The 24,345-nt window shown below is 40.6% G+C and overlaps 1 protein-coding gene across 1 annotated transcript; it reads left to right on the top strand.

Moving 5' to 3' along the window:
* The first annotated feature begins 1,807 nt into the window (after positions 1-1,807).
* tspan7 (tetraspanin 7) lies at positions 1,808-18,464 on the top strand. Its single transcript, XM_088414847.1, has 8 exons — positions 1,808-1,959; positions 12,496-12,684; positions 13,872-13,946; positions 14,053-14,148; positions 15,266-15,421; positions 15,517-15,600; positions 16,128-16,213; positions 16,284-18,464. Exons 1-7 carry the CDS (start codon positions 1,894-1,896, stop codon positions 16,194-16,196), a joined length of 735 nt encoding a protein of 244 aa, XP_088270973.1. The 5' UTR covers positions 1,808-1,893; the 3' UTR covers positions 16,197-16,213; positions 16,284-18,464.
* Positions 18,465-24,345: the final 5,881 nt, after the last annotated feature.

The raw sequence follows: 24,345 nt of genomic DNA, 5'->3' as shown, positions 1-24,345 counted from the left end.
GTTACAACCTTTTACGTTTGTTAATAGCCTTTTTTTTTTTTAGATTTTACTGCATAGTATTAAGTCACGAGTAAAAATATTAATTCCTATTTTATGTCGCATTTCATTTTATTGTGTGTGCACAAGGTGGAAGCTGTCCACTGTAATTGTTTTTAATGTTTTCATGACCATTCTTTTTTTTTGCTAATACTGCAGTCAGCAGACAGCTTGCATATACTTACAGTATAATCAATGAACAGAGTATCTCCAGTTGTGGAGATCTTTTTATTTTTCATCAATTTCCAATCATGTTGCGTGAAAAAATGAAATGTTGAATCAAGTAGATAACGACTCAATTGGGTGGACAACTTAGCATTATCTGAAAGGATAAATGTAACCCCTGCAGACACAGAAATATAAAAGATGTAAATGTTTATACGGTCTCGTTGAAATTAGATTTCGTTACGAAAGGCTTTAATTTGTTATCCTAAATCACCTCCTCCTCACGAGTCGACACAAATAAAATATGAAATTTCGGGTTTGCTTCGGGCTTGGGCCTGCAAATCAAGTTAATAGGTCGATCCGGGTCGGGCTTCAATACCCTGGGTCGGGTCGGGCTGGATTTTTTAGGGCCGATTTTACCCCTAATTCAGTATTTCCATTCTTTACTTTGAACTGCATGTAGGTAATATCTGTGTTGTGTGAAAACACTGCCCTCAAATGGTCACTATGTAGTTATCACTACATTGCTCAATTGGCTTATATTAGCTAAGCATTAGTCGAGGGTGTCAGCTACCCTTCATAAAAAAAATGTATTTGACGAGAATGTGATTATTTATTCTTGTTTTTGCTATTTTAAAAGACTAGAATTCTTGTCCATGGCACTGAAAGACTTGGGGGGGACACAGTTATTTTCCCAACTACAGTAGACCACTACCAATATTTGGGCTACCATGCATTCACCTTTCAGTAGATTTCTGAGGGCTTTTTTTTCCCATGTTTTGTTGTGATGGGGGCATATATACATAATGTGTATATATATATATATATATATATATATATATATATATATATATATATATATATATATATATATATACACACACACGTGGACAAAATTGTTGGTACCCCTCAGTTAAAGAAGGAAAAACCCACAATTCTCACTGAAATCACTTGAAACTTACAAAAGTAACAATAAATAAAAAAATTATTGAAAATGTAATAATCAAAATCAGCCATCACTTTTGAATTGCTGATTAACATAATTATTTAAAAAAACAAACTAATGAAACAGGCCTGGACGAAAATGATGGTACCCATATCTTAATATTTTGTTGCACAACCTTTTGAGGCAATCACTGCAATCAAGCGATTTCTGTATTTGTCAATGAGCGTTCTGCAGCTGTCAACAGGTATTTTGGCCCACTCCTCATGAGCAAACTGCTCCAGTTGTCTCAGGTTTGATGGGTGTCTTCTCCAAGTGGCATGTTTCAGCTCCTTCCACAGATGTTCAATGGGATTCAGATCCGGGCTCATGGAAGGCCACTTTAGAATAGTCCAACGCTTTTCTCTCAGCCATTCTTGGGTGTTTTTGGCTGTGTGTTTTGGATCGTTGTCCTGTTGGAAGACCCATGACCATGACTACACGGAGGGTGACGCTTCTCCGGAGGCGTCGATATTTGTCATAGCTACGGACAATGGTAAATGCAGCCCCTGCAGCACCTCCTTACGGTCTAAATATTACATTCTATACTTTATCAGAAAACAAAAATAGTAAGCGTTCGATTGTGCATTTTCCAGTGAAGGGTTGTGTGCCTGCGGCCCCCCCCTGGCGGTCACTCTGATGAAGCGCACCCGTGACGCTGTGCCTGCTGCAGTAGTGTGTTTGTTTCCGCCGCCGTCAGTAGCGACATCATGGAGACCAAACCGGTTATCACTTGCCTCAAAACCCTCCTCATCGTTTATTCCTTCGTCTTTTGGGTAAGTCGCTCCTTTTCTCAAATGGCCATAGATGTGTGGATTTTTAATGTGCGTGCGTAACGCTGCTGGTGGCGACGATGACGAAGATGATGATGATGATGATGGAGACGATGATGATGATGAAGATAATGGGGCGGCTAAGAGCTACCGCATCACCGATTGTTCGGCGGTCGAAATGCTCCTCGGATGTTCGGCTGATGTTTGAATGGATGTCGAACTTGCTGCGCCATTATTTGGGCGCCCAGTGGTGGCCTGGTCTGCCCCGCGGACGACAAACGTCATCACCGCAACCGTTCAAGTCAACAAATGACGTTTGTGGCGGGCCCAGCCTGGTGCCCGAAGCCGCAGTCGCACTTTGGGGACATGCTCAAAAGGGTGCGTGCATGTAGGATGCCAAATGGATCCTCATACTCTACTCTCAGAAGCCTGCATCTGAATGCGTTTATGTGAAACGCGTTGCCATAGATACGTGCATGGAGCGCTCATGCGGCTAATAATACATTCAGCATGTATGTCACTATATACACATATGACATGCAAGAAAGACCCCGTGTGTGAGTCGCATATGTAAAAAGCATGGAAGCGAGAATGGATGCATGTGTGACTCATGTGACGTGCGCAGAATAGATGAACAGGCGAGATTGATTAGTTTTATACAGAATATGACCAAATGTATGAAATATGTATGATAAGGTATGCGGGCAAAGTATGTGTGGCTGAGTGTAAGTTAAAATGTTTGACTAGATTCTCGATAATTCAGTACAAGTCAAAAATATGGAAACACCTTCAAATTCAAATGGTTTCAAGACATTACGAGACAAAGTGCAGTTTTGCAGTGAACAAAAACAAACAAACTGACCACACTATATTTTTTCAGTTCATAAAGTGCAGTTATAACCCATTTAATTCGACAGTGTGTTTTAACACCAAGTTCACCTTAAGTATGGATGTCAGTCAGCCTGACACTTTGTCGTCTTTTACTAAAAATCATTCTCATTTGCATTAATATGCATGTTCACGTTCATATTCTCATTCACTAATTGCTTGTAGGCGTAACATGTTTTTATAATGCCGGATTGGAATTACTTCCTGCCTCTGCGTCTAAGACTCATGGAGTATGCAGTCCTCCTAGAACAATGCTACAGTCAGACCGAGCATGGGTTTTTACAGATGCGTTTCCAACGTTACAATGTTAGATAGTGTTATTTTGGTTTATGGGACCCTGTCATAAACGACGCTTCCAGCTTTCGATAGCTGCCCGGACCAAACAAAAAAAAGTGAGGAGGTTGGTGATTGTATTGACTTGAAGATAGCCGACAATGTAATAACACAACCTCCGATCAACCAGATTGTCTAGCAATGTTTGTTTGTTTTTGTCTGTTGGAGGCGCCCCTCTTCCCTGCTCTAAGCACCTCCTGCTAAACAACGAACAAAAGCTTTTGAAACTCGGTCTGAACCTAGTATAGTAGTGCTAAATCTATCAAATAAGCACAGTGCAATTGAAGAATTGCAGAAAAACTATTTGATTTTGGCCTTCCAGATTAAAAGCAATTTTTTTTTTCAAAACAAGATAACACGGATACAATACAAACTGGAGCACTTGAAGAATTCGTAACATAGAATAAATCCCATCTTAATGCCCCTGTTTGTGAACACGGATGGATTCAGACGTTGGTTCGTCTGTTTCCTTCTTTTAATGAAAACCTAACAAAAGTGAACAAAAGCTGCTGTAAGCAGTAAGTCCACTTCCACCCACATACCCGTCCCATTATCGTAAAAATACCTTTGATATATATACAGTGGGCCCCCGTGTTACGAGATTCCTCCGTTCTGCGGTTGAACTCGTAAGGTGAATTCACCGTATGGCGGGCAATCCAAACCTATGTTAAATAACTCATGCGTTTAGACCCCAGGTAAAAACATCAAATTGTACATACATATTAAAAATTGAATTATAAAGTTATAAAAAACAGTATATATGTATTATAATTATAAAAACATTATGAAAATTGGTCCCAAAATAGTATAGTCAGTGCTACGTATACATAATATACATGTATACAATCAGAAAACATCATAAATTAAAAAATATGGAAAGGATTTATTTACCTTTGAGTGCCGCTTGTTATGCCCATATTCCGTAGTAAGGATAGCCTAGGCTAGGCTAGCTTCGTATTTCTTGATTATCTCCAGCATCGTTTCCTTATAAATCATCTTCTTACTTTTCTCTTTAACATCACTAGCAGTCTTGGGACCCTTTGCTAACCCATTCAACTTTGAATTAAGCAGTAAAATGCACTATAAATACGGTTTTGTAACCACTCACGATAGAACAAAGCTTTATCGTTCCCCAATTTTGAAATGAGTGAGGCCAACCAATAGCAGACCAGCATCTCCGTGAGGAGACGCTGACCAATAGCAGACCAGCATTGCAGTCACGCATTGCATAGAAGCAGTTAGACGGCATTAGTAAATAAGTGCAATTACGTTAAAACGCCTAAAAAATGGATACAAAACAACAGAATTACAGGCAAGCCCCTAGGGTCATGAGAGTTGTTTTTTTTTTTTTGTTTATTTGTTTGTTTTTTAATGTTAAAGGTTGTCGACCCCTGACCTGGATTAACAGACTTGTTATAGCTGTAGTAAGTAGTCATACTCGCACGAAGATCTGGATCTGTAGCAACAGTCCATAGTTCTGAACAATGTAATAAATATGGAACATTCATTTACAACATTATGTTTGCAAACCACATCTAATTGCCGTTGGGTTTAACGCAGGAACAAAATGGACATTTTTTTTTCTTTAGCTGTTTAAAATTTTAGTGGTTGCAATTCTCTTCTGGCCACTTGTGTTATGCAAGTATGATGTAAGCACAAGCAACAGAGTGAACGCAGGACTTTTACCAGCAATGACAAGCAGTAGACTGTCCTCAGCATAGTTTGGCTGAGACGCGCCGGCCTCCTCGCAGCCATGTGTCCGCGTCACCGAGCTTTTATATTTAGTCGAGGCGGGCGTTCGCGCGCCAAGACATGGGCGGCTTCGGGTTTCGCGCGCGTCGAGAGATGGCTGTCAGTGGCTCGTTTTTCCGAACCCCGGAGGTCGAGGCCGGGCCAGCTTTTGAGGCCCCCATGCCGGGCCTGGCTTTTCACTGTCATCGACTTGCAAATAATGTGTCGGGTGTGAATAGCAGGGCTTGTTTTACGTCTCGCGCAGACGGAGCAGGTGCTGCGTCTTGTTCTCGCCAGCAACATTTTGTCATCGCGCCTCCCGATTCTTTATTAGGACGGAGGAAAGCTGACCTCCTTTAAACTCTCCGACCGAGATGGCCAGCGTGGCGTTGAATTTCAAACAAAAGTCCAGCGGGGGTTGGGCAGAGAGAGAGAAGGGAGGTGGGGGGTGCGCAGCTCCCAAGCTGTTTGGAATTCACAAGCCGCCATAACAAGTTGAGAAACCCTCGTATCCTCTCGGACTTGATTTCCCTTTGGGCCTTGAAAATGAGCGCTCCCAACAAGCCACTTGTGTGCAGCGCGCAAAGGAAGCAGGAAACAATTTATCTGCAATCACCGAGGCCATAAACAGAACAGCGAGAGCGCCATCATCAAGAGAGACGATGCGCCCCCTCGGAGAATCGCCATTTATAGATGAAACTTGTTATGGCGAGAAAACACATCCACATGCCGCCGTGCCTCTTGTTAACTTGAGATTGTGCATTGCATCACGTCGGACTTTGACTTTGCCGTTAATGCAAAGTCTGTAGGGATGGGAAATTGGCTACATTCAGCTGATGAATAATTCATTGATTGTTGTTTTTTACTGAATACAAAAAAATTCGTCCTTAGTAACATTGTTACAGATACAGTTGACTTAAAGGGCCCGTATCATGTATCATAGGAGTTCACCTTTTTGGAGATTTGAACCATGTTGCACTGTTGATTTCTCACGCCAAACTCCCTCCAAATGGTTATTTTCCTTCATTAATGCATTCCTAAGCATTACTTGCTTATTCTGCGCTCTCAGCACCAGCCGCATTCGAGCAGATCAACATGGCACTGAATGAGTTAAAAGCCATTCAAAAGATGATTTGCTTGTGACTTTTGAATAGCCGATCGAATTCAGAATTCAATTGAGGACCATCTTAAAGTCATGAACTGATGGCCGAACATCGTCCTTTGAGATTATCTTGAAAAGAGCAGAACTCTTGGTTCCAACAATCAAGTCATCCAGGTCCTGAAGTTTTAATGCAGACCCATATCATTATACTTCCATCCTTGAGTTTTTGTGTTGGCACATCAACGTTAATCTGGGGAAGCTGTGCAAAAAGAATCTGAATTTTAGAAAAGGACAAGTCCTTTTTCAAGGCACTATTGCTCATTCATGTATATCAGCTTTAGAATGCTGTTTTAAACGAAAACAGCAGCGCAGTCTGGTTCATAAAGAGTCTCTCGAAAAAACGCTAATGTTTTGTTCGGGGAAGGTTGGAACTCTGACTTATCCTACTTCCGACTGGAACAAAGCACTCTGACGCCCCCTTGAACTAGAATGTCTAAGTTGTGAATTCAGGGAAAAAAAGGACTCCAACTTCCCCGACCGCCAAGCTGCCATCACCCAATGATGGCCGTCCCCATGGCGACACACATTGTGAATGGTAAACCACAATTTAAAAGCGTTGAAACCAATACGTCTTTCTTTTTTCATCATGAAAAGAAATACTCGGCATAACGTAAGTTAACGCAATGTGATTTGCTCTGACTATATGACTTGTATATATGGAAGACGGTTTACATTGTGTTATATACATCGTCGTTGATTCTCCTCTATTTGATTTATTGCTAGAAAGGAAGGTAAGCTTGAGGTCAAAATGGCTTTTGAGGACTGAAGCAAAATAAAACTTCCCTATCAACCATCTCTGTTGTTTACATTACCAGAACCCGTTGAGGTCGAAAATGGGACATTCCGGGTGGGATGGGTCCTAGTTAGTGCTGGCTTTCCTCAAATACAACATAAATACTGTCTGTCTGCAAATAGACATTGTGCCACAGTCATCCCGTCCACTTAAAAATCCATCCATTATCCATCCACATTTTTAGCTGCTTGTCTTCACTATGGTCGCGGGGTTGCTGATGCCTATCTCAGCTGTCTTGGGGCAGAAGGCGGGGTACACCCTCAACTAGCTGTCAGCAGGGCACACATTGACGAACGACCATTCCCACTCACAAACACATCCCAAAAGGCCCATTTGCAGTTTCCAGTATACAGCGTTGGGAGTAATGCATTACAAAAGTAGTATTTATTGAAGCAATTGATAATCCAGTTCATTTAGTTGCCTTGAGATGGCGCGGGTGTATTGTCGGGAAGCAGAGAACTTGGTTGAGGTCATTTTATGTGTTTGTTTTTATCTTACATTTCCAGGCATCATTTACAAGTCCAAGGGAGTGATAATATTTTTTTTAGGATAATTTTGAGCAAGTAGGTTTACTTAAGTTTAGTTTAAGGTCTTTCCACTGGATGTTTAAAGAGCGTAAGAACTACATTTAGAATGCAAAATCCATATTTCCATGCATGCGTGGTGTGTGCAAACTCCACACAGGAAGACCGGCGCCGGAATTTAGCCCACGACCCTCGCACGTGAGGCGGCCGTGCTATCCAGTCTTCCACCGTGCTGCATCCCACTTAAATAAATAGTAATATTTATTTATTACTTTTTGTAATTTAACATCTGATTCATTGGCTATTTGGATTTTATTCTGCCAAATAACAGAACTAGCCTAATTTGCCTAAAAACTCCATGTCATTCGGGCTCTGCAAATAAGTGTTTCCTTTTGCAAATAGAAAAAATAGGTAGACTTGTCCAAAAATCTAAAATAACCTCACTTTATTCACGCATACATCTGAAATAAAAAGTTAAAATGTGAATATTGCTGTTAATCATTACAGCAGCACATAAAGGATCTCAGCCATTCACATAAGTGTGGAAACTTTTTTTCCCTAATAATTGAATCTACTTGAATTGTATCCATACCTCAAACAGACGCTTCTTTTCAGAAATTGATTTGTAAATGTAAAATCTTACCACACGTTGCAATGCATTTCTCGTGTCGTCTTCAAGATGATTTTACTCCCTTAATAGTCGTTTTATTTGGTTTTACACTTTAATTTGACAAAAATTCTAATATACTTTGTCAAAAAACAACACTAAAAATAACTTTAAATAGCAATGTGGAAAATAATGGAACTGTTGCACAAATAAGTAATGTAATTTCACGAGTCTAGTTGCAATTTGCTTTGTCCGGCTGCAGCCTTTAATCGTCTTATCAAGTCAACACTCATCTGGAAGTCATTGTCCTTGTCTGGACACGTGTGTTGATAAGAAAACATGCATGCGTAGCTGTTTAACAGCTGTACAAACGCTTGTTTTTTTCACCCTTGACCCTCTGATATTGAAGTGCAATGATCCCTTATTTTTGGAGATCGTTTCGCCAGATTCCCAGCATGCAGGCCGGAAGGCCGACGCTCAAAACAACCTCCGGCATCGAATGGTTGCCTTCGCTCTCTGCCAATAGGGCAAAAGTGTAAATGGTGTCAGCGAGCGCTGACCTGCACAAACTAGTTTGCCTAGAAATGAAGTATAGCAGTCCCTCTGAAGTCAAATGGCCCCAAAGGCAAATCTTGTGAGACTACTGCTCCGTTCTTCAAAGGGACAGTGTGTAGAATTTAGTGGTGAATAAAAAATTCATCCATTTAAAGAAAAAAAAATATTAAATATTAATGACGTTTCATAAAATATGTTCTATTGTAGTGGATTGTATTTAGAGTTGGAGGTGGAGTCAAAGGGAATAGTAACAGCGGTGTTTTTATTGACATTCGACAACAACTCACACGCCTCTCGGAACTCTCTGAACATATCTCTCCGCTCTTTCGTCTCTCTGTATTATTTATCCCCCTGGAACCCCTTTTTTTCCAACCAAAGTTCCGTGGGTGAATTATTTCTAACCCACTACACTATCACATCAACATACAGTTTAAAAACAAAAATCATAGGGGTTGTAATTGTTGATTATGTTATGTAGGTCACGCCACAGCATTTTTGCCGCCATCTTTCTGCTGCGATACTGCTGCGATCTTTCCGAACGTAACATAGTCGTAGTAAGCTCGTGTGTGCATAATTCTATCCACCGCTAGATGACGCTAAATCCTACACAGTCACTTTTATCCAGCAGACGGAGCTTTCACATGATGTTTTGAACTGCATTTGTTTCATTAAAATGTGTCAAATTCTTTTTATTACGTTATAATGATATATAACTTTAAATGGGTAATATATTTATTGTAATGTAAGAAAGCTTATCATAATAAAAACATTTATACTTGCATTTTATTTCACCACGGGCCACACAAAATTAAAAAAAAAATGGTCTGACAATATGAGCAACATACATACATACATACATACATACATACATACATACATACAACGGAGTAGTCTTACTTTATTTTAGTTTTATTCCTACTACAGTTTATAACTTTTCTTTCTATTTAGATCACAGTCGGAAATCTTACTTAATTCACCTAGACATGATGTCACCACTGATGAATATAAGTGACAGTGAAGAAGAAAATTGTCAAATTTAGACAGTAACCAGAAATAACCATTGCCTTTTCGTCAGGTGCCTTTACAACCTCAGTTTATTGCAAGTGGTACATCCAGGTTAATGTGGAGAAATCCATTTTCATGTTGCCACTTATTCTCAGTAGGGTCACTAGCTTACTAGTGCCTATCCCAGCCATCTTGGGGCAGTAGGTGGGGGACGCCCTGGACTGGTTGCCAGCCAATCGCAGGGCACACAGAGACAAACAGCCATTCACACCTAATGGCAATTTGGTGTGTCCAATACACCTAGCATGCATGTTTTTGGAATGCAGAAGTGCCTGTAGAAGACCCACGCGAGCACGAGGAGAATATTCAAACTCCACACAGAATTAAACCCCTAAACTGTGAGGCGGACGTGTTAAACAGTCTTCTACCGTGCCGCCCCATGCGGAGATATATTTTACTTATTTTATTTGCACTCAATGGTGTTTTATTACCAACGTTGCTTTCATTATTCCAAATCATAAAAGGATTGTTTAAAATCAATTATGTATTATGGGCTTTTTTTTGCCAGAGGCTGGTTGTTTTTCAATACTTTTATGACACTCACAGCGTTACTTAATACTTCACCAGTACAGTTAATATATAGATTAAATGATGGCTAGGACTAATGACGTTACTTTAATCATATCTCCTATGCTATTCGAATAAGCTGAAAATCAATCCTAATAGGTTGAGTTGCGTATTAGACTTTCCTCTCTCATTTTTGTGGCTTCCAAGACCTGTTTGACCTTCAGCCAAGAGGGAAGCATTCCCAGGAAAGGACCTGCCACCGTTCCAGCGTCGCCGAGTCATTTTCTGCCAGATCGGAGCTTGTTTTGTGTTTTTTTTTTTTTCTCCTCCCTCTCTCCGAGGTTTGAGGGAGACATTTTGTACAGACGTCCCGCTGTCAAGGCGACTTGACAGCGGCAAGGCAAGCTGCCTGCTCTTGGAAGGTTTAGGATGACGGGCCGCCGTCGCTCGGGGGCGGATCATCGTCGTTGTCAGCGGCAACCCCCCCCCCCTCCCCCCTCCCCCCTTCCCCCAACCCTCCAGCCCCTTGCCGGGACGTTCCCAGCCGAGACGCGCGCGCCGCCGCTTCATTCAGCTGCCTCGCACAATGGCGTTCTTTTATCCGCTGCCTTCATTTGAAATGCTAAGAACGGCGCAACAGGCGGAAGCGTCTCGCGGCGGATCAAAGCGACGCCTTTGATGCGCTGATGCGCCTCCATTCCCTTTCGCCGTTATTCACGAGGCAGGTGATCGCTATCCTGCACGCAGCATAAACGCATCCCCCGTCTCTAATTGCCCCCCTTTCTTGTTCCACCTTGATCCGCCTCCGTGCTGCCCGTCTAGAGGGAGTTGGGATAAAAAGCCGCTTCCCTTTCCTGCTCACGCCACCATTTTACACATTGATTACCGAATCCCAACGAAGGTGCCACCGCACACTAAAATGCCATGATTAAGGGCGTAACAAAAACCTATTTGAACCGGAAAATTGCTTTGGATTTAAAAGATGTGTGTGCATTGAATCACATCTAATTAAATTGTTGCAGATTAAAATAAATTAGGTATTGATGCGCCGAAATGAAAATGTTTGGCCGAAACCAAAAATCTGAAATGCTTGGTCGAAGATGAAAAAAAAACAAACACTTTTTTTCATACTTTGGATCTCATCAGCAGATTGATTTTGGGAACCAACTAGTAGTTGGTTCATAGTTCACTTCCTGCACAGGCCTGTAAATGATGGATGAAAATATAATAAAACCGCAAATATGGCTCAGATCATTCTTGTATTAACACCAGTGTAACCCTTGTGTGGTATTTTGTCCAATCCTTTACGTCAAAGGCATTTCAATCAAAGGGAAAGCATTGTGTGGAGACATTAGGTAGCTGAAATTTTACCCAGATGATGACTGTCAAATTCAGGCGACCTAGAACATTTAATAAACAAACCAGAAGGAAGACAACAAACCTTTTCTCGCGAGGAGAGTGGACAGAGACCTGCACCTTCTCACATTTCATTTCATGATCTCATCTCATTCTGGCTATACTTTCTTTTATTTATGAGGGTTGGCCCCAGTTACAAAACCACTCAGTAAGCATACTGATAGATTAGGGGAGATATTAGCAACATAACAGTTTCTTATCGTGGGGGACGTAGGTGTAAGTCTATATACTATCAGTCCATGCAATCACTGCTATCTTTTTTTCCCAGGAACATAGGGACAAACCCCGTACTGTTCCATTAAGGTCATTAGGTCATCGTGCCTGTGATTAGGTCGTCATGCATGTGATTTGTTCATTTGGTCAAGCTTCTGATTCATTACAGCTGCAGGAGCCATAACAACTCCAACAGAAAGTCTACCAATATGCATGTTGCAGAAACAAATACAGGATTACCTACATACAATTATTCTAACAGTGACAACATGTCAGCATAACACAACAACTTTGTTATCACACTACCAGGAGTGTGCCATCCCTTGGTCAAATTACTGAGAGAATGCGGTGGAAGAAAATAACCCCAGAATGGTCAATCAAATTGTCCTTTAATCATACTGCATCACATGTATCATCACATGTAACGTATGGAATATTTATTTTGTGGGCCATGATAGATCACTATGTTTATCTATCTGTAGCCACCTTATAGACAAACAAAATTATTAATTACTGTTATATTGTATTAGACGGCAGACGCGACACGGAATTCTGGCTATTCTACTAGGGTAAATAATTTGCTGGCACAAATCAGCATTGCGTCATGTATGGCTAAACATTTTTGTTTGTTGCTGTGCAATGTGTCGTGTGAGTTTTTATTTTTATTTTATGATAAATGTATAATGGACACCCTAAAGTTTGGGAACGAAGGCTTTAACATGCCTCTTCCTGTGCCATCCTCCAGATCACCGGCGCAATCCTGCTGGCAGTGGGAGTATGGGGCAAGCTGATGCTAGGACCATACATCTCGCTCATCGCCGACAACTCCACCAATGCCCCCTACGTGCTTATCGGCACCGGGACCGTCATTGTGGTTTTCGGCCTGTTTGGATGCTTCGCCACATGCAGAGGAAGTCCATGGATGCTGAAGCTGGTAGGAGGCGTACTACTCATCGTACATGAGTTTGCATTTTGGAACGCTGTTTGAATTCGTGAGTCTATAGTGCCTTAAATAAGCGGTGATGGTCATCAGAAAAGCATGTATCCCATGATGCATTTTGCCACCTTGGGGCAATTTGGTGGGATATGGTGGGAAAATCTTTTATGATGACACAATACAACACAAATGAGCATTATGCTTTCTCATTAATACTGTCAAATAGCATTAACTTTAAACCTATAAACTTTAAACCTTTAAAGATTGGTCACATTATCATTATGTGACACGGTCATACAGATCACAGCTAAAGTTTGAGCAGAGAACCCCAGAACTGTTGTGTCCTTGTTTCAAAACATTTTTTTTTTTTTTAAATTTGAGAATTCAAGTCATTCCTCCTTGTTCGTAGGAGTTATGTTCGAGACAAGCCCTGCTATTAGTGAAACCTGCTATAAAAACACCACAAGTGTAAAACTCATGGCTCAAATAGAACCCCAGAGTCATATTTTTTTTGTGACCCGCGACTCATGCACATTTGACTTAACACAGTGCTTCTCAGTTTTATTTTGCCAAGTCCCCCCTAGAAAAGACAAAACTTTTCGCGCATTCCCCGGCATTGACTAAAAATAAAATTATCTAAATGGTATCAAAATAAAACAAAAAAATAAGATGAATAAAAACGGTATAAGTATACCTAAACCTGTATCCCTTCTAACGAAAGAAAAAAAAAGCAATAATAATCAACTTTCGACAACCGTTAATTAATTTTCACAGTGTTACGGGTTACAGCAAAACAGAAAAAAAAAAACCAGGTGCATTAAAGTGCCTGAAACTAAAAAAAAACAACAACAAAAAAAGAAAATTCTTATTTTATTGCAATTACACCTGACATGACAAAAACAAATCCTTTTCCCCAGGGTCTCCCCCCCCCCCCCAACAACCCCACCCCCAAGCGGGGGCACGCCCCACTCTTTGATAAAAACAGAAATATTACTTTTCGTCATTCTCCGTTTGGATTTACACATACAAAACATCATTCTTCCATCTAGTGGTCGACAGTGAAATTACACCCAAAATAGCAGAACAACATTTTGATGTCACCAAACCAGCTAACTAAAATGCCAACGAGTACTTGCAAAGTTCAGCATGTGTTTATCAGCCGTGCTCTTCCTCCCTGTGTGCAGTATGCCATGTTTCTGTCACTGGTCTTCCTCGCTGAATTGGTTGCCGGGATTAGCGGATTTGTCTTTCGCCACGAGGTCAGCGTGCATCTCATTTCAGCACCAAATCCTTGAAGTTCCATTCCAAAGCAATTCGTATTGTGATGATGTTTTTGTTCGTTTTTTTTCTGCAAACTTGTTGCAGATCAAGGGAACCTTCCACCGGACTTACACCGACGCGGTCCTCAACTACAACTCTGAGGACGATGCGAGCCGCGCTGTTGACAACCTGCAGCACAGGGTAAGCCTCACATACTGAAGACTGCTCTTTTATCTTTTCGGCTTTTCCAAAAGCTGCATAATTGGACTTTCTTTTAGTTTTAAGCTCAGCTCAGTGTGTTTGCTTGAAATCGATTAACCTTCACAGGCTCAAATTAAGTTTTAGTACTTTTTTTTTACGTCTGAGTAAAAAGTAGCTCATAAAATAAAAGTGTGGGATAGTTAGGGGATTTCCAATTCATTTTTGCAAATCTGCAACGTCTGTCTGGAGAGGGTTAAAACAATTCCCTGCAAATCAAGATAAAAGTGCAGATGCTAACGTACATCTATGTCTCTACAATCTCTACAAAAATATTTAGAAAGAGCTGCAGCGCTTATTAATCATATAATTGATAAAAATCTAATTAATCGATAATCTTATTTGATAATCAATTAATCTTTTTGAAACCAACTTTAAAATCCTCGGAATTTTAGCCTCTCACCAGTAAATATTCTCCCATTTATGTAGTCTTCCATGTAAAGAGTCTTTTCTTTTTGTTGAATCACAAGAAAAACATTTGCATATGTTTGCATTTGCTTGGGGGAAGAAAACTGTTGTCACTTTCTGGCATTTAAATCATTGTTTATTTATGTCACTGCACTGTCAACTGATATACAGTACTCTCTTATTTGAAAAAAAGGATGAGAATTCAAACTAAAGAATCAGATTCATCGATTCATTGCCATAATAATTGACAGATTAATCGATTGTTAAAACAAATTCTATTCGCTGCCAGACATTTTGCACATTTTGAGCACTACCACTGTGCCCATAGGTAAATGGAAAAAAATGTTTTAGATGATTAAATGAAAACGTATTGCATATAATTCATTCATGCGATCCCCAAAATATATTTTTACCTCTACTTCAAGAGTCTTTGACCTTTCGTCCCAGGTACTTCATGAACTTATTTGTTGATCACAATATTCATTTATTTATTAATTTATTTATACAAACCGGAAACTATTTTGAGACCCTCCTTTACTCTAATATTTGGGGGGAGGAATCTGTAAATTTGTACCTGTGATTGAATGTCCAGACACTGTCCCAAAACACACTTTCAGGCTTTATTGCATTTTGTGTGCGTGCACGTTTGCAGCTGCGCTGCTGCGGCGTGTACAACTACACCAGTTGGTTGGGCAGCATCTATTATCCGTCTAACGGCATTCCGGCCAGCTGCTGTGTCAACTCCTCGGACTGCAAGCCGGACGACCTCCGCAACGCAACTGTGGCCCCCGGCAAAGTTTATCACCAGGTCGGCGCTGCGCTTGGGTATCACGCACACCCTCGGCCAGTGTTGGATGTTTAACTGTTGTGTGTCTCGTTGCGTTTGTGTCTGTGTGCGCGCAGGGATGCTACGAGCTGGTCACTTCATTCATGGAGACCAACATGGCCATCATCGCAGGCGTCACCTTTGGCATCGCCTTCTCACAGGTAATGTTGATAAAATTGATACTTAAGTATCAATTTAGTACCTAAGTATTTGAATTCATATCCTTAAAGTACTTAAGAATTGATCAGATACTTAAGTGTCTGGGATTTAATGTCTGGATTTAAAAAAAAACGTGAGAATACGTCCCTGGCATTGAATGAGTTAATCCAAAAAAATAACAGGAATAGAAACTGTAGTTTCAACCTTGGTGAAACTATTGTTATTATTTTCGCTCTGTTCTATTGTTATACTGATCCATGGAAGGAATAGATGATGGAAATGAAAACATTTTCATCGATTGAAATACAATGAATATAGATAGATGGATGGATGGATGGATGGATGGATGGATGGATGGATGGATGGATGGATGGATGGATGGATGGATGGATGGATGGATAGATAGATAGATAGATAGATAGATAGATAGATAGATAGATAGATAGATAGATAGATAGATAGATAGATAGATAGATAGATAGATAGATAGATAGATATGTACTTGAACTTTTTTTTGTCTGTGTTTCAGCTTATTGGCATGCTGCTGGCCTGCTGTCTGTCCAGGATCATCACAGCCAACCAGTATGAGATGGTGTAGTTGACATGACATGGCAGGTGGGAATGGGCTGTACTTTTGTCACTTTGCAAGTCTACTTTGTCATTAATAATTCTATTGTCTTTTCAGTGAAAAGAAGAGAAGATAAAAAAGACACGAGAGTATTTTCTTTCCTTAAATCTTATACACGCGCTCAGTTGCCTCCCTCCGTCTCTCTGCCTGTAATTTGTACATGGTGTACGTATAACATGTAGGTTCACGTAACCATAATTCCCACTCACGCTCCGTTTGCCTCACTACACATTGTCCCGCTCGCACTGACTAAACGCTTTTTGCACACGCGGAATTTGATGACGCAGTATTTTAATAGATGTATTTAATTTGTGTTCACGTCACCATTTATACGGGTACTGGACTGTATATTTTTTAGGAGACGTAACGAAACACCGAGCTAATCTGCTAGCAGACAGTAGAGGGTACTGTTGCTTTCTTTTTTTTCCCACTCAATTTGTGGACAGTGGACACTGGGGAACTGATTGAGTGTTAGGACCACACTTGAAAAAAAATAATATCATGGTGAAGGGGAGGATTATTTCCGAGGCTACCTTTTGAATTTAGAAAGAATGAAGTTGTATTTTTTTTTCTTTTCAAGAATCAAGGCTCCATAATTGAAGGGGACACACTAGTGGGCAGGGCTGGACTGCCACAGAAAATTGGTCCTGGCATTTTGACTTGTTGCAATATATTCACATCGTTCTGCCACTGATGTTAATTGGTTCAGTTTGCCGTCTATATTGGAACTGGATTTATGAGTTTCTCAGTCGAAATCGTGGGCCAGTCTCCTGGGGAAGACTGGAGGGAAAGAATGAAATAGCATCGCTTCAGCCCCAAAAGACTCCGGCCCACCAGGCATTTGCCCTGTATACCAGATTGTCAGTCCAGCCCTGCTAAAAGACTGATTCAGAATCCACTCTTTTTATTTTAATATTATGATTTAATCTGTGGAAATCTTTTTGTTTTTAATTCTGACTTTCTTGTATTGGAAAGTTTTTTTTGTATTTGTCCAACTTTTCTTTGTGAGTTCATTCCAAGAAACAACACATTCAGACATTTTCTTTCTCTTTTTTATTAGTTCATTCATAATAAAATCTTATTGTCATGTTTAAAAAAAACTACTCCTTTTCTCTTAACTTGTGTCATTTTTTCTCATAATTATGTCTTAATGGAATGTTGCTTTTTTTATTCTTTAAAATTCTGCTTCTTGTCTTGTAATTTGGTGAATTTTCATGTAACTTACTCTGCTTACTTTACACATCAATCGTTATTGTAATGTTGATTTTTGTTTTTAGGACAGTTTAGTCATCATATAACTTTAAATAGTAGATTATTCCCCAAAATCATAACTACCTAAAATATATATATATATATCATGTTTGTCAAATTTAAGCACCTGATTTTATCGCATAAAATTCTGACTTTCTTTAAAAACAAGAAAGTAATTCTCATTATGTATATTTAATTAAAAAAAAAAGATAGCTTTTTGTTCTGATGGTATTTTGTAATATCTAAAATTATTCCCATAAATTCTCACCTTTTTCTCCCAAAATTGTAACTTTGTTCTTATACATGATTATAAATCTGTCCTCATTATTTTGGGGGGAATTCTTCTGACTTTACTCTCCTATAGTGAAAACCTTTCGGCTTGTTGTATAATTCTAGATTACAGATGAACTTTGATCCTCAGAGTGACAGTGTCGTGTGTGGCGCATAACCAAGTCGCCACTTCCTTCAGCATCATCATCATCATCATAATCATATCTGTAGATATGTACTGTAAATGTAATTTATATTAATAATGATGATGTAATGTTTAATTGCAATATGCTATTTGGCTGTGTTTAATCTGCTATTTAGCTGTCAAGTATTTACTGACTAGTAACTGGTAGATGCTGACGTTCTGATGTAGAGTTTTGGTAGGGTTTGGCATTACAGCTTCAACAATTTGTTTTTCCTTTTTTTTTATTTGTCAACAATCTTTTGACTGTGATTTCCTTGTTATTCTGTAGCTCTTGACTTTTACTCGGTATTTAATGGTGGATTGTTTTTAAATTACTTGCTGTTGTACCCTGCTTTGAGGACATGTATGTTTTATCTTGTACATACTAAAAAAAAAACAAAAAAAACTGTAATGCCATTCAGCTTTCACTCGGATTCACCACACACGTGCACACTCAAAAACACCGTACTGTCTAATATCGACAATGTCACCATCAGTGGTCTTATTATTATCAATAAACTGACAAAATGCAATTGTTTGTTTAAGCTTGGTTATTGCTGTAAAAATGCACTTATTTGGGGGGGCAGATGACCTCAGGGAAAGGGCTTTGTTTTTACCATGTGAAGTATAGTTGCAATTTTTTTCAAAAAATGTATTTCGAGCACTTTGATGCACTTTTTTTTTTAGTTTCAGACTGACCTGTCACCTGTATAAAGACTTAAAAAAAAAACAGTTGACAGTCATTGAAAGTTGATTAATGTTGCTTTTTTTTTCTTTTTTAATGTTAAAAGGGATACAGTTTTAGGTGTACTTAACTTGTAGAGATAATAATGTCGTGGTGGAGGGGCATTGCAAAATATAATCGAAAAGTTCTGATTTATATTAACTGCATATTAAAATTTGCATGTCAAAATTGTGAGTCATTTTCAGAACGTGGCATGATAAAGAACGATGTCATGTCATAATAAAGTAATAGAAAAAATTTAAGAAGAATTTAAACTATTTTCAAAGTGTGACCATGTTTTATTTTCCTCAAATACTGTACTTCCAAATAATTGAGCTGTTAATATCTAACAATTAAGTATAAAGGCATTGCTCAAATTACATTGATTAGGAATTTAGTAGGAGGGAAACGTGCTCGATATATCAGTTGGACCACAAAAAAAAAAAAAGTGACGTGACAAGCCAAATGTAAGACCTCAGGCCTCGAGTTGGACACGTGCCCTTGGGAGCGAAATCAGCCGGGCCCATGCAGTACCGCATCCGTCCGCTTGAAGACGCTGCGGTTTCAGAGTAAAACGTAACGCCGGAGTGAGAGAGTGAGCGAGGGAGAAAGCGAGCGAGAGAGACGCTGCGCGGCGCGGCGCGGCGCGGCCTGCATCCGTAATAAGGTCGGCAAAGCGGCGAGATGATGGGAAGGAGAGGCTATTACTCGGCGAAGCCCGGGCTGCTCGGGTTCGCTGCAACCTCGTTACACAAATTACCGGCGGAGCGGCGCGGCAGTGGGTCCGCTAATGGAGCGTGAGTGCCGCTGGCTTCCGCCCCCCCTCCCCCCAGCCCCCCGCAACCACCGCCCCCGCCCTTCCCTTCCGCCCCCCCTCCCGCCTGATAGAGGCCAGAGGGAGACATCCACCGGGGAAGCGCTATTAGTCGGTCTTTTAATGTCTCTCACGCGCACACGCGCCAGCGCAGCGGCCAGTCATAATCAGCTACGGCGGCATTAGAATGAAACAAATGCACATATAATTTCAATAGACGCTGTCGTATGTGTATGGATTAAAACGGGTGCTGCAAACGACGCTATTTGGCTACCTACTACACAACGTGCATCCATTTGTGTTCATCCACATTAGTCCGCGTCCTTCTCGATCTAATTTTCTTCATACTTTTCCCAAAGTCTGGGAAGAATCTGCGAAATGCCTATGCTGGGCTCAAGCATTTTGTTTCGTTGGGGGAAATGGACCGTAAACTGAAAATACAGGCCAGCGATTGCAAGGTCTTTGCGGGGATTTTTATCGTCTACTTTCTCAGCACAAAACATGCAGACCTCTACACAGCATGGATGTCAGTTCTAATATTTCTAAGCCTGGTACATCGTCCTCTCCTAAAAAAGAATGTCTTCAATGTCCTTGCATAGTAGGTAGTTATAGCTACTTCGAAACAGTCAAGTTCTAAACTTTTGTTTGAAAGTGCACAATTCTTACATATTAATGAGCAATTCTGACGTCATTTGCGATCTACTGAGATACGAGCTGAAGTGTTGATCTGGCAAACCATGGCAAATGCCTGGCCAATATCTTTTTGGGCAGATGCGGTGTTTTTTTTTTTTTTAACTGCACAATTTAGAGGGAGTAGCCCATTAATCAATATGCAATATAGACCGCAAACAACCAATCAACATAATTATATGCATTATTTCACACCCATTAGCAAGCAAAGAGCATGGACTGCATTGGCTTGCAACCATGGGGAAAACTGCAACGGTGAGTCCCTTCAACCATACAAAGGCTTTAGAATGTTTTACATTTCAGTTAGTTAGTAAGGGTTAAATATTGTGTTCACGAGTTGATGTTGCTTATCAATTTGTATGTATTGATTTTCTTTCTACATTTTATATTTCAGTGGCATATAGTTCAATTAGCCATTCACATTTGTTCAAATTCAGGCAAATTGATGCAGTTTAAACATTTTTTACAGACCAAACAACTGGTATTCTTTTGTTGTTCTTTTTAATTGTTGTTAGGATACACTGTAATGCGTGATTGTACTTATAAATATTTTGGAGACAAATGATGCTACTTATAGTCGCAATGACATAGGAGGATTTGCTTCTTCCCGAAGAGGGTGGTGGCACATTAACCGATACAATGTTAAATAATAAAGCAACTGTGACTAACCACTCTTGTGGGAAGGCTGAGTTCAATTTCACAGGCGAGACCTAAACCTGATTGCCACCACCTTTGCTGAATCAAGAAATCACCTCAATAGAATCTGTTAGACAAAGTGAAGACTGGTACAAAACCCCAAGAACAAAGGCATCATATGGTAATCCAAAGAATTTCCAGAAGAAATTATTAAAAAAAAATATTAATTGGTACTGGTAAAGGTTACAATGCCATTTACAAGTTTGTAGGGCTGCAGTCCACCAGAGTCAGGGCCATTATTCACAAAACTTGAGAAAACTGGGAACAGTGGCAAACACTCCCAGGACTAGTTGACCAATGGAGATTTCTTAAAAAAGTGCAGCAATGACTCCTCCAGGAAGGTCAAATAAAAACCTAAAAAAAAAACAACCAAAGAACTGCAGGCCTTGCTGGCCTGAGGCCAGTTTTCATGACTCCATTATAAGAAAGATACTGGCCAAAAACGGCATCCTAGGATGGTTCGCAGGCAAAAACCACTGATGTCAGAGGCTCATCTCACATTTGCCAAAAGGCATCTTGGGATAGCAAGAATTTGGGAGCAACATTTTGTGGACTGATGTCAAAAAAATTGAGCTTTTGGAATGTGTGCAGCCCGTTGCAAATGGTGTAAAAATGGCAGAGCATTTGATAAAAAGAACAGAATGCCAACAGGGGTGTGTTTGTGGCACTGATGATGGTCTGGGGCTGCTTTGCTTCCTCCTGGCCAGGACATGTTGCAGAAAAATGTTTTCTGTTATTTACCAGAAGATCCTGATGAAGAACGTCTAGCCATCAGTTTGTGCCCTAACACACAAGCGCTGTTAGATCATTAAGCGGGTGGATTATCCGAAACACATTAGCGATTCCACATCATGACTCAGAAAGAACCAAATAAATGTTTTGGAAAGTCAAAATCCAGATTTAAATTCAATTGAGAGGCTGTGGTGTGACCTGAAATGGGAAGTTCATGAAAGCCCTCCAATAGGGCAGAGTTGAAACAAGTTTGCATGGAATAGTGGTCCAAAATTCCTCCACGGCAATCCGAAAGACTCATCAGCAAATATTGTAAATGTTTGAATTCAGTTATCGCTGCCAAAGGTGGCACAGCTTTCTATAAGTTTTGGGGGCAATACACACCTTCCAAACCCTGCACAGTGCAGGAAAGCTGCTAAATACATCATATTTTACACCACATGATATTTTGCACTGTGATCCTCATATGTATACAGTTTCTTCGACTCCATCTACTCCATAATATGCTCAGAATGGAAGTCTATAAATTTATTAATGTTTCACTATTACTGCCCTTATCGCTCCATTACTGTTTTTTTTTGCTTTGTTTTGTTTAATTGCCTGCTTTATTATTTGCTCGATTATGGAATGTAGTCTGCTCAGGTAAGTGAACAGATTAAGACTGTGTGGTATTACTATGCGTATGACAATAAAACTCTTGAATCTTGACTTTTGCACAGATTGATAGGCTTGTGTTTTTTTTTTTGTTTGTTTGCTCAAGACACAGGCTCAGTGTGATACCAGCAAATTAATGAAAAGAAAACTCAGAGAGTGTTAAATATGCAAAAAATACAGAAATCAGGAAGGGAGGGAAAGGCTTTTTCACAGCACTGTAACTTGGCCAAAATGACATACCAGTATTTGTAACGGTCTATCACCAATGAACAGTTGGGCACATAACTATCATTGAACTATATTGGTCAAATGTAACCACTTTTTTGGTCAATTTGACCAATCCGTTTTTAGTGTTCACCATGGTACCAAAACAGCAAATTTGGGAGTTTATTCAGCAAATAATGCAGCAATAACATTTGAGTGAAATTTGATGTTTTGCCACAACACACCTGTTGATCTAGACATACTAAATTGTGATTGTGTGCATGAATGGGTGTTTATCTCATTGGCAATCAGCTGAGGGTGTCCCCAGTCTACTGCCCCAAGCCAGCTGGGATAGGCACCAGCAAGCTGCCACCCGTGTAAGGATAAAGCGGCTCTAGAAAAAGGATGGACACCTGTTGATCTCACACAGCAGCATGGTCACCGCTCTGAAAGAAATGACTTTTTTTGGACCACATTGCTCTCTGGTGAGTTTGTCGTAGCACTGCTCAATTTTCCCCCGAATGCAAAAAATGGCAGCGAAAAGCTTGAAAGGATAATTTGATTCCATTTGTCTTAAGTGCAAGACATCTCTAAGAGGCTGTTGTTGTGCAGAAGACGTCTTTATTATTTAACGCCACCATTAGATGTCGTTTAGCGGCGTCCAAAGTGATGTAGCGGCGTCTCTTTGTGTTCATGTTGTTGTCGTTGCCTCTAATTGACGTTTGCGCCTCCGGCCTCCCCCCTTCACCAGGCACTTTTCACCGAACGCGGCTCTTCGGCTGCTCGCCTGCGCCACCTCTCCCCGTTTCTTTGAAGCCTGCGGGATGATGATGATGACACCCGGCGTAATCGCGGCACGACGCGACACGCTTGTGAGGAAGCTTTCGGATCGCGCGCGGCGGCTGCCTTCCCCGCCGTCGTCGCGCATCCCCCTGTGACAAGTGCAAAGGCTCAGGGGAGGAGAGGCTCGGAGGTTGAGGGGGTGGATGTCGGCGAGGTGGGGCTTTGATTGACAGCCCTGTTGACAGGAGAGCACGGCTCGTGTGTTGATGGGATCTCGGCTCAGGTGCAGTTCAAGTCCAAACGCAAGCAGTGGATGACGTTTCCCGGCTGTAATGGAAATTTAACACAACGGGCTGCCATATGTGATCCGACGTTGACGTCTTGGTGAAGCAGCATGTGGCCCATTAGCTGAGTCCAAAACATAAAAATTGCACTCTACATTGCGATGTCCATTTGAATATGATTAATTGTTCAGTCTCACTGTTCAATGGTCAAAACACTGCTGTACGTTCAATCACATTATCCCCATACTAGCCAACTTGCACCGCTTTTTGGTATAGCTGAGATCCGAGTTCAAGGTTTTGTGTCCTATATGTCCTATAAAATAGTAGACGGCAAAGCAACTTACTATCTCAGTGACTTAGTATGTTCCGTCCCAAAAGCTTTGGTCACGAATCCTCGGTTTGTAAGTGACCCTGAGAGCAAAAAAGCAGTCAGTGGGATCATGGGCGTTTTCTAGTCGGGTACTCGTGCTCTGGAATTCTCCAGCCATGGAAGTTCGAGCAGCGACATCAGTCGAAAAGTTCAAAACCCGACGAAAGACACGCACTTCTTGTTGGAAATTCTGCTGGGACGCACTAACATAAAAACAGAACACTTTCTGTTCCGCCATGACTTCAGGTCTCTTCCCGTCAGTCAGCATTATGCTCCATACCCTTTCCGGTTTGTCTTCTTTGTAATCCGTCCCGGCCTTTGTAAATGTGTCTCCTGAAATGTAAATGTGTTTCGGGTTTTGGTCATTTGTTTTCTGAAATATAAAAGTGTTTTGTTTAATTGCATCCATTTTCTATGAGCGCTCATCCTCACTAGCGTTGCTGTCTTGCTGGTGCCTATCCCA

The sequence above is a fragment of the Hippichthys cyanospilos genome, chromosome 5 (assembly GCF_059441005.1).
Source record: "Hippichthys cyanospilos isolate Australia breed blue-spotted pipefish chromosome 5, RoL_Hcya_1.0, whole genome shotgun sequence".
Classification (NCBI taxonomy): Eukaryota; Metazoa; Chordata; class Actinopteri; order Syngnathiformes; family Syngnathidae; genus Hippichthys; species Hippichthys cyanospilos.
This window is presented reverse-complemented; position numbering and strand designations above follow the sequence as displayed.

Coding starts and splice junctions, on each gene's coding strand:
- tspan7 (XM_088414847.1), top strand. CDS start 1,894: ATGGAGACCAAACCGGTTATCACTTGCCTCAAAACCCTCCTCATCGTT. Junction 1,960..12,495: donor TTTATTCCTTCGTCTTTTGG/GTAAGTCGCTCC, acceptor GCCATCCTCCAG/ATCACCGGCGCAATCCTGCT. Junction 15,601..16,127: donor TTGGCATCGCCTTCTCACAG/GTAATGTTGATA, acceptor TCTGTGTTTCAG/CTTATTGGCATGCTGCTGGC.